We start from the raw sequence: 11,636 nt of genomic DNA on the forward strand, positions 1-11,636 counted from the left end.
AACAATACTTTTAAACCGAATGTGTCAAACAAGATGACAGTAGCCTCTAAAGTGCTAATATGGCTGTGGGCCTGGATAGTTTTACAAGGAATACAATTTAGCATTTCTTCTGCTGTTAAATTAAATTAATTAAAACATGCCTTTATTTTATGAAATCTTGCCCAGTGTATGTAGTAACAATTTTAGAAAAGCATTAAGGGAGTCAAGTTTTAAGGTTCCGGTGATTTTAGAGCAGCTAAGGGGCGTTGTTAGGCACAATGCCACGGCCTCTTTTGACCTGACTGTTATTCTGTTCATCCATGTCAATACAATTTTGGAGAGAGTGTGGTACCAGGCAACACAGGCAGGAGTGAAAAAAGGATCATTATTGGAGATTAAAATCACGAACGGGTTACCAGCAACAAAGTTCCAAACAGTAGCAAATCCAAGGTTCTGTGGGGTAAAGCCCAATCTTATACAGATTCATCTTAATTACATTGTTTCCAGGCAAAACCATTACATACAGACATATGACAAAACCCATGACTGTCATGCTGTAGTTTCAGCAGAGACAATAGACAACTCAAACACAATACCACCAGTGATGCCAGTAACGCGTTACTTAGTAGCCTAAGGCGTTAGTCTATTTTGACCACTTTTTTCGGTAAGGAGTAATCTACGCGCTACTATTTACAAACCAGTAATCAGATTAAAGTTACTTATCTAAGTCACTGTGCGTTACTATTTTTGTCATTTTCCTTAGTAAAAAGAAGCCTATTCTTTGCTTTCTTCTTGTTCTCTTCTATGCTCACGTTTTCAGCATGAGGACAACTCACGTGTAAAACCATGCAGCGACACAAACGTAAACAACAATGGAGGGAGCAGGAGATGCACTTTATCTATACAGTTATTATTTTGAGTTTGTGTCCGCTAAACATGGTACATTGTACATTCTGTGCTGGAGACAAAGTGCTGTCTAGCTAGACATCCCAAGTCTCCCGAAGTTTTGGGAGTCTCTCTTCCACATATTGATAGCGGCTTCCTGGCGCCATAGACAGTAAAAGCCTGGCGCCCGCAAATTACATAAAATCTGACGGAACCTAGAGCGAACAAGAGCACGCAAGCCAGACCGGACTTCAAATCGCGTGTGCATCTGAGTTTTACGCGCACACAAAGGAGAGGGAGAGAGAGGAGTGGCGCGTGTGTGCCTGAAGCGCATCCAAGACAGAGCGCATCCTGGTCTGTTTTGCTAAATCAACCAATCAGTTTTCAGTGTAGGTGGGCTTATATCTCTTTTCTCCCGAACTTAACCAGTTCAGTCAGTGTATCTAGGAACAGGAGCGTCATGGCAGAGTCAGTGCCCCTCAAAAAGGAATATTTAAGACCCATTTCACATCAGACTACACAAACGTTTACCCAACTGTCTCATAAGAGTAAAACATAATGATAGTCTTGCACACTGCACTGTTTGTAACAGTGACTTTAGCATTGCTCACGGCGGGTTAAATTATTGCAAAAGACTTGTTGAGGTGAGTTTAACAAGTGTAATTTAATTTGCATATTACTCAGGCCTATACTAGATGGCTAGTTGCCAAGGCTACATGAAAAGGCTAAACTACCAAAATCTACATATTTTACTATCACAATTTCTATCAATAGGCCTTCCTTATTTGGTGTACTGACTAGACATTATTGAACAAACGTCTGAATTTCAGTATCTAAGTAGGTTAGGTTGGGATGTCTGCTATACATTGTTGACATTACTGTTAAAATGCACTTCCAGTATAGTGAGTATTAGCAAAACCGGTTATCATTTTTATGTTGAGGCGGTGGGGGTGTTGTCGGCAGCTGCTGAAAGTAACTAATAAAGTAACTTGTAATCTAACTTAGTTACTTTTAAAATCAAGTAATCAGTAAAGTAACTAAGTTATCAGTAATCAGATTACTTTTTCAAGGTAACTGTGGCAACACTGAATACCACATACTGTATGCATCTTTCCTGCTGTTGGAGGCCACATCACATGATATTGATTATGTCAGCACAGCACTATTCTCTCAGGGAATTCCCTCACTATTCTAATGGCTGTCACATGATATTTATCAGAGAGTCATTTATGAAGAAAGCAAGTTGGATGTACAGGAATATATCCTATAATAATAATAGACTCAAATACTGAAGAAGAACACCAGTTCTTCCCTAACGTAATACTCTGTATGTAAACCATATGCATAATAATTCAAAATGTAATGTTCAACACATGCAATTTAGGAAGAGACTAAAATGTTCTACCAAAAGAGGGGGATGACTTCATGCACCGCATGTTCAAATCCTCCTGAACTGACAGACATGAGCAGCCTGTGGCTCAACTCAACTGTGGCTCAGTTCAGGAGTCGGAGCTCACCAGCCACAGCTGATACTCTGAGAGACTTATGTGGCGTTTCTGAAGGACTCATGTGATGGACACCTGTTGGTGAAATAAAGGAAGATGTGGCATTTCTGTATGACTCATGTGATGGACACTTGTTGATGAAATGAAGGAAGATGTGGCATTTCTGAACGACTCATGTGATGGACACCTGTTGGTGAAATAAGATGTGGTGTTTCTGAATGACTAATGTGATGGACACCTGTTGGTGAAATAAGATGTGGTGTTTCTGAATGACTAATGTGATGGACACCTGTTGGTGAAGTAAAGGAAGAGTGAGCGCTATTTTTAGTGAGGCTGAGGGCATATGCAAATCCTCTGACCCAGCTGCTAGTATGAGCTGAAGGTTTTTGTACGGCGCTGTAGCACTGTGTGATTGGATATGAGTAATATTGCTTACAGTAGTAATCTGCTGCATCTTCAGGCTGGACTCCTGTAATGGTCAGTGTGAACTTAGTACCAGACCCACTCCCACTGAACCGAGCTGGAACACCAGACTGAAGAGTTGACACTGAATAGATCAGGGATTTTGGAGCTTCTCCAGGTTTCTGGGAGTACCAGTAGACAGAGCTACCAAGACTCTGACTACCTGTGCAGCTGATAGAGACGGTTTCTCCAGGCTGGACAGACTTTGAGGTGGGATTCTGAGTCAGAATTATATCAGCCGATGATACTGTTGACAAAGGTTGAGTAAATGATTTGAACTGAAATAAAAAAAATACATATATCTGAAATTACAACATATAACATAAGTGTCTCACCCTGAGCCATGAGTCCCACAGCTAGCAGCATCAGAGTGGGAGAAATCATCTTTGTGGATCTTGTCAGTGAAGCCCTGAAGTGCTCTGATCTCCTCAGCAACTATTAAAGTAGATGGAGCTGCAAGGTGTGTGTCACTATGCAAAACTCTCTCACACACACACAGAGCACCTCCTTTCCCTCAGGTTTTTCCCAAACAAACACACACACAGGTACTGTTGATTGGTCATAATATGGGTTGGTCATTTACAGAAGCTCATGGGAGCTTCTGGGGGAGCCGCAGATTCCTGATTAGCAGCTACATTTATCTGCAGTGTTTTGATGTGCTGGAGTATAAATGTAGTTTGATGAGTGATTTGACCCATGGGGCCTTTGGAATGAAATTGTATTCATTTCAGAAGACATAACAAATCTGTGACTGTATCTTAAATTATTCTTTCCTTTTTCAATTTTCATTGGTCATGTTTGTTTTTGTAAGAATGAACAGCACACAAATATTGTGGTGCTATGAACAAGCATGTAATCCATTATTGACTAAATTGTAACTATACTAGTTATGCATTGACATTAAATACATCTAGTGTGTATTGATTTAAAAATCATGCATTTCAAAATAAATCAAATGTACATAATTAATAACATTCTTCTTTACTTTACATTCTACTTCCTTTACTTTAGCTTTATATACGTAACAAGGCCTTTTTTAAGGTTTGGCATTAAATAGTAAAACTGTGAATATCTTAAATAAATTTTATTATTTCACATTTGAATTTGAAAGAATGAACAATACATGTATTTAAATAATTAGAAAATAATGTTGAGCTATGAATATACATGGGATATTTTACTGACTAAAATATAAAAATATAACTCATGTATTGAAATTAAAAATAAACATACTGTATATTGATTTTCAAAATAACATTTCAAAATAAAGAAACTGTACATAATTAAGATTCTTCCATGTAAACAAAATGAAATGTAAAGCATGTCTTGTCTGTGTACTGGAGACTACTGGAGTGTGCAGGAGGTTTTTGTACGGCTGCTTAATGAGTCTGTATCACTGTGGCTCACTTTTGGTGGAGGAACCAGACTGGCTCTTGGAAGTAAGTAGCAATTTTGTTACTTCATTGTAGGAAAACATTATGGGGTAAAATGTCCAATGACATGATAGCATTTTGTATCTATCTGCTGATTTAACGGATATTTTTGAAAGCCTTGCTCAGCCCCAGCCCAAACAATATGCATATCCAGATTGATAAAACAGAGTTATGACATATATGAAAAAATGTTTAAAATATATATTTTGTAAATAAATATTTTGTTTCATAACTATCCAGAATATTTGTCTTTGCTATCTCAGCAGGTTAGGCTCTTGAGATTTAACAACTAATTTGGCCGCCTGGCATTTGCAATATACTTAGTTAGTCATAGTGTGCCACTGTATGTTGCATATAATACATATGTGGCATACATGCCCTGTTAAAAACTTCACTTTCTGTGTACCAGCAAGGAGACTTATTTTGTTCTTACCATGTCGAGTTCATTACAGTAAATATGTTCATATTTCTTGCCATATAGTTTTGATTACACTCACTGCAAATAATGTTAGAAAAATGTGGCCATACATTTCAGACCTGTCTAAATTAAGGTATTAGAAGTCAGATTTGGATTAAAAGTTAAAAGTTGAAACTGATTGTGCTGGTCTTAGAAATCCACAGACAGATGTTGTGTTATTTAAACATATGAATATTTGCCTTGAAGTTATTGTTCATAACTTGTGAAATAACAAACACATTTAGCAAATGAAAATATCAGTAGATTAAAATAGTAGTTGGTATATTGGCATATAAAGCGCTCAAGGGCTTGCTGTGTTTAATTCAGGCTGATTGAAAAATTCAGTTGATTGATGTAGAATTTTTTTTTTCTATGGCAAGAGATTATTTATCAGTAATCAGTAATCAGTATCAGTAATCAGTAATTGACTGAGATGACAGATATGTTTTCTAGATATCATTAATAAAACTTTAGCTTATGTTTCAGTATGTAAATGACTGAAGCGTTTCCACTGCTGTGCTGAGTGGGTAAAGAGAAGTGAGAGTGGGATGCAAATGCAGGCCTGTGTGTTGAGTCCTGTTCAGACCCCCAGAGGAGGAGCTGCAGCTGAACCCAGAGAGAGAGAGAAGAGAGAGAGACAGAGAGAGAGGGAGGGAGAGAGAGAGAGAGAGAGAGAGAGAGAGAGGGAGTAAGAGAGAGAGAGAGAGGGAGAGAGATAGAGAGAGGGGAGGGGGGGAGAGAGAGAGAGAGAGAGAGAGAGAGAGAGAGGGGGGGGGGGGGGAGAGAGAGAGGGAGGAAGAGAGAGAGAGAGAGGGAGAGAGAGAGAGAGAGGGGAGGGGGGGAGAGAGAGAGAGAGAGAGAGAGAGAGCTGCTGCTCCACTATGTTGAGGACAAGAGGCCTCCTGAGGGGATCTACTCACCTCCCTCTGCCCTCCTCTGTTCTCTAACCTCCTCTCCACTTCTCTCCTCTCTAACCTCCTCTCCACTTCTCTCCTCTCTAACATCCCTTCTTCTCTCCTCCTCTCTCTCCTGTCCCATCACTCCTGTCATCTTCTCTCTTTTCCTTTCCTCTTCTCATCTCCTTAATCCGCTCACCTCTTCTCTCTTCTTTTGGCTTCTATTCCTCCTCTCCTCTCCTCCCCTTGTCCTCTTCTCCCTCCCTCCTCCTCTCCCTCTCTCCCTCTCTCCTCCTCTCCTCTGCAGCTGACGCGCGTCCCAGCCTGACGCTGCTTCCCCCCTCCAGTGTGGAGCTGCAGCAGGGGAAGGCCACCCTGGTGTGCCTGGCCACCAAGGGCTTCCCCTGGGACTGGAGGCTGAGCTGGAAGGTGTCCGGGAGCAGCAGCCGCTGGGAGGGGAGCCAGAGCCCTGCGCTCCTGGAGAAGGACGGCCTCTACAGCTGGAGCAGCAGCCTCACCCTCACCCAGGAGCAGTGGAGGAAGGCGCCAGCCGTCACCTGTGAGGCCACCCAGGGCACCCAGGAACCCGTCACCCAGGACATCAAGACGGGAGACTGCGCCCAGTAGAGACGCAGCACACACACACACACACTTACAGAGAGAGATACACAGCACACACACACACGCTTACACAGAGAGAGAGAGAGACACAGCACACACACACACGCTTACAGAGAGAGAGAGAGAGAGAGAGAGACGTGGCCACACACACACGCTTACAGAGAGAGATACACAGCACACACACACACGCTTACAGAGAGAGAGAGAGAGAGAGACGCAGCCACACACAAACACACGCTTACAGAGAGAGAGAAAAAATCAAGATATGCTTTGTTGTTAAAGTTTCGCTCATGTGTTTCTGATCTGTGTGTATCTTCAGCGCTTTATGTGAAAAACATTTGAAAAATAAAGAATCTGAGTGAAACTGTTGTGTGTGATGCCATCAATACCTACAATACAGTCCCACACAGAAAGATCATCAAAATTACTCTGTCAGGGACGGAAGTAGACAGTTGTGATAAAGGAGGAACCTAGTGTAACGTTAGCAGAGACTTTCTAATGAGGAGACACAGCACTCAAAAAATCCTCCATAGAAATACATGGAGTTAGTTTGTAACGCCAATATGGCAGTTGTCTACACATATCCCACCCCTTCCGCGGCAAACGTCGACATGTGAATACATTGAGCCAATCATGTGGTCTGTTGTGAAGCCATCGTGCCAATCATGTGTTGTGATCTCGCCGCTGGAGGAAGGTTGCAGTAGGAGTTAAGTAATTTAGAGACGAGACAGACGAGTCCAGGAAGTGACGTCAAACTGAAAGGATTTACATAATAGCAGGGCCGGAGTGGGGCCACTTTTCAGCCCGGGAGTTTCAGGCCCAAGACTGGCCCACGTTTTCCATAGTGGTGGAAATTGGATAAATGAAGCAACATTTCAGCTCTTACTACCCTGTAGTTTCTATTAGAACCATGGTTCAACAAATGTGTAAAGGTTATAGGCTATAATAATTCACTTCAATTGAGAAGTTAACAAAAAATATTCCACTATTCCACAAGTTAACAAAAACAAAAAGAAAGAAAGAAAGAAAGAAAGAAAGCCTTTAAAATGAAGCCTATCCCACGCTTCCACAAAGAGGCATATTGAACTAATGTTTAGGCTACATGTTTTTTGCATAGGCTATATTGTTGATTGGTGATTTGGCCTACTCCTTTCCTTTACTTCCCTCTTCTGTGCAAACAAGGATATAGGTTTATCATGTAGCATAATTGCTCTTTCTTACATTAAATAACTTTAATTTATCCTCTCTACTTGTTCCTGCTCATGGCCTCCTCATCACTAATTTCGGGCCCATCATTTTCAGTGATCGACTGGTTGATCTGCTGCTCAGAGGCTACAATTTGTACACAGATCAAGCTTCAGTTTTGTTATCAATATTTGCATACTGCAAAGTCTATGAATCGGATACAAAAGGCTAATATTTTAAGTCATTTAATAGGCTATGTTGCTTGCGAATAGCTTGACAACACTACAACATCCAATATTAGCCCAATGATTACATTGCTAATAATCATTAGGCTATCTCTCTTTGCTAGTTGCCACTTTTGTCTGTAATCTGGACGCTTGGCACATTTAGCAGCATTCTACCTGGCCGTTTCAGTCCCTCCTGGCCTCTTTCTGCCATCCATCCTTCCTGACGCTTATGGCTACTGTAGGGCCGGCCCGGCTATCCGTATAGGCTATCTGAGAATTTTTTTGGAAAAGACGGGCTATATGGACCCAACCAACTCTTTTTGGGAGGGGAGAACTCCCTCACATAGGCTACAACCCATGCAGAGGCAACAGTGTCATGCACAGAATGCGGAACGTGTATAGCCTACTTTATGAGAACATAGGCTAACGTGACAAATGTCAATATTTTTTTCCTCGACCGGCCCAAAAGTGAAGCGGCCCGAGAATTCTCCCGATTACCCACCCCGGGCCTGCATAATAGACCTCTGAAGTTCGCCTACAAAAAAGAACCAAAACGCCCATATAAGAAGATCCAGGTGTTAATTGAATCTAACTACCTATGGCAAGTTGCATTGCAAGTTAGCTCTGGGGTAGCAAAAATCTAAGTTTGCCGTCTTAACGTACCAAAGATCACAGTACCCACTCAAAGGCAGAGGACAAAAGTGTGTTGAGCAAAACAACAACACGTTACATTTATATAGCGCCTTTCTCAACACTCAAAGCGCTTCACATGAAAGGGGGGACCTCACTAACCACCACCAATGTAGCACCCACCTGGGTGATGAATGGCAGCCATTATGCGCCAGAACGCTCACCACATACCAGCTTGAGGTGGAGAGTGAGGGAGTGAATGAGCCAATTACAGTGGCTCCCCTACTCTTTGCGATAAATGCCATGGGATCTTTAATGACCACAGTGAGTCAGGACCTCGGTTAAACGTCTCATCCGAAGGACGGCATCTCCTACAGTACAGTGTCCCAGTCACTGCACTATTGGGATCAATCTTTTTTGGCCAGAGGGAAGAGTACTGACCACCCACCAACACCACTTCAAGCAGCAACCTAATTTTCCAAGGAGGTCTCCCGTCCAAGTACTGAACCAGGCCCACACCTGCTTAGCTTCAGTAATTCAGCTAGACAAGGTATCCGTTGGTCTGGCTGCTGGCTCAAGACATCTGCATTTCAGACGTCTTTGTGCCCACGACAGTTTAACAGGTGCGATAATTCAAAATCGCCATGTTATTTTCCCATAGGAAAAATCACAAGATACCAGATCTCAAAAATGGCAGCTTTTTTGTAGGCGAACTTCAGAGGTCTATATACTTTATTGTTTATGGATAATACAGCGGGAAAAATGTGTTTTTCTATGGGAAAAAATAGTCGCATTAGGTAGAACCTTCTTATTATTATTCGTAATTAACATTTATTTATTATGACCGCCGCAAAACAGTTCATCCGTTTTTTTGTTTTTTTTCGCTATATGATAACCACTGTGTGCACTCTAGTGTGGGGCCTTGGCTATATGATAACCACTGTACTCTAGTGTGGGGCCTTGGCTATATGATAACCACTGTGTGTACTCTAGTGTGGGGCCTTGGCTATATGATAACCACTGTGAAGGAGAAATTTTGGATTACTAATAATTTTACATGTATTAGAAGTGAATACTAATCTACATTTATTACATAGAAGTGATTAACATTTCATTTACTTATATATATTCTTTGTATGCTTTCTATACATTCAATACTGTGCATCAACTTTGCTTTGTCTGTCATTTGTTCTCTCCATGTCATGATTTTCTAATAAAGGTCATGCGACCCCTTTTGTCACGAGTTAAGGGTATTCTGCCTTAGGCAGTAATATTAGGAATATCCCGACAGGAACTAGACTATGGCAAGAGAATGCTGAAGGATGTATATGTATTGTATGGACCAATTATCTACTTACTTGGAGTAGCCCCATGACTTGTATGGCGCATGGATCACATGCTATGTCCAAGAAGTGTATACAGTATGTATTGTTGTATTTCTGTATGTATGAGGATTGTACTCATGTGATTTGTATTACCAATGTAATTAACATGTATAAGATGGGGCTTCGCCCTAGAGAACTTCGAGTAGTGTTACTGGAACATGCTGTTGCTAGTGACCTGCTCCCGGTATCGTGAATAAACCTGCAGTGGTTCCTCACACCTGAGTGTTGCCTGGATATTTTTGACCACAACTGTGTGCACTCTAGTGTGGGGCCTTGGCTATATGATAACCACTGCAGTGTGGGGCCTTGGCTATATGATTACCACTGCACTCTAGTGTGGGGCCTTGGCTATATGATAGCCACTGCACTCTAGTGTGGGGCCTTGGCTATATGATAACCACTGTGTGTACTCTAGTGTGCAGCCTTGGCTATATGATAACCACTGCACTCTAGTGTGGGGCCTTGGCTATATGATAACCACTGTGTGCACTCTAGTGTGGGGCCTTGGCTATATGATAACCACTGCACTCTAGTGTGGGGCCTTGGCTATATGATAACCACTGTGTGCACTCTAGTGTGGGGCCTTGGCTATATGATAACCACTGCACTCTAGTGTGGGGCCTTGGCTATATGATAACCACTGTGTGCACTCTAGTGTGGGGCCTTGGCTATATGATAACCACTGCACTCTAGTGTGGGGCCTTGGCTATATGATAACCACTGTGTGCACTCTAGTGTGGGGCCTTGGCTATATGATAACCACTGTGTGCACTCTAGTGTGGGGCCTTGGCTATATGATAACCACATGTGGTGGATGTGAAGATGGTCAGAACTCCACATCATGATGTGAGTTCAGAGATATGAGTAATGAGTGATTATGCACATTATGAATCATGGTGTGTGATCATGGTGTAACTGTGTATGGGATTAAATTAAGTCAGATTAATAGATAATGTAATCTATATTTGCTGCTAGTTTCAACAAGTGATAGAAAAACCACACAAGCAATAAGGAGGGAAGAACACATCAGGAGCTACAGGAGACTTTAGTGGAAACACAAGTAGAGAGGGGGGGGGGGGGTTAATTGCACTCAAGATTAAAACCAAACAGAACCTTTGCTAAGCACCACTTTGTGTTTCTGAATGACTCATGCGATGGACACCTGTCAGTCAAACAGAGGAAGTGTGACATCTATTTGTAGATGCTGTGCTTTTTTAGACTGAGGTTATGTGCATATAATCTGACAGCTGCTCGCATCAGCTGAGTTCAGTCATCTGTAGCAGCTCTGCACCTGTTCTCAGATCAGTCTGCTGAGGCCTCTGATCCTCTCTAGCTGAGGGAGGTTTTTGTACGGCGATCTAACACTGTGTGAACGGAGTTGTAACACCCTGCTGACAGTAGTAATCTGCTGCATCTTCAGGCTGGAATCCTGTAATGGTCAGTGTGTACTGTGTACCAGACCCACTCCCACTGAACCGAGCTGGAACATCAGACTGACGAGATGTTGCATAGGAGATCAGGAGTTTAGGAGCTTCTCCAGGTTTCTGGGAGTACCAGTGGAGGTAGCTACTAACACTCTGACTGGCTGAGCAGCTGATAGAGACGGTTTCTCCAGGCTGGACAGATTTTGAAGTGGGAGTCTGAGTCAGAATTATATCAGCCGATGACACTGTTGACAAAGGTTGAGTAAATTATTTCAACAGAAATAAAAAAAAAAAATACATATATCTGAAATTACAACATATAACATAAGTGTCTCACCCTGAGCCATGAGTCCCACAGCTAGCAGCATCAGATTGGGAGAAATCATCTTTGTGGATCTTGATCAGTGAAGCCCTGAAGTGCTCTGATCCCCTCAGCGACTATTAAAGTAGATGGAGCTGCAAGGTGTGTGTCGTTTCTATGCAAAACTCTCTCTCTCACACACACAAACATACACACACACACACACACACACACACACAGAGAGAG

General features: G+C 42.1%; 1 long non-coding RNA gene and 1 gene segment (V, D, J or C); one reads left to right on the top strand and one right to left on the bottom strand.

Moving 5' to 3' along the window:
- Positions 1-4,114: 4,114 nt before the first annotated feature.
- LOC121706266 lies at positions 4,115-6,602 on the top strand. The segment is given in 3 exon segments: positions 4,115-4,270; positions 5,925-6,269; positions 6,384-6,602. Coding segments are annotated over 2 exon segments (438 nt in total).
- Positions 6,603-10,979: 4,377 nt separating this feature from the next.
- LOC121706289 lies at positions 10,980-11,554 on the bottom strand. Its single transcript, XR_006031001.1, has 3 exons — positions 11,427-11,554; positions 11,051-11,334; positions 10,980-10,990 (listed from the first exon to the last, which is right to left on the bottom strand). It is a non-coding gene; the product is annotated as an uncharacterized LOC121706289 (long non-coding RNA).
- Between the last annotated feature and the right edge of the window lie 82 nt (positions 11,555-11,636).

The sequence above is a fragment of the Alosa sapidissima genome, chromosome 1 (genome assembly GCF_018492685.1).
Source record: "Alosa sapidissima isolate fAloSap1 chromosome 1, fAloSap1.pri, whole genome shotgun sequence".
NCBI lineage: Eukaryota > Metazoa > Chordata > Actinopteri > Clupeiformes > Clupeidae > Alosa > Alosa sapidissima.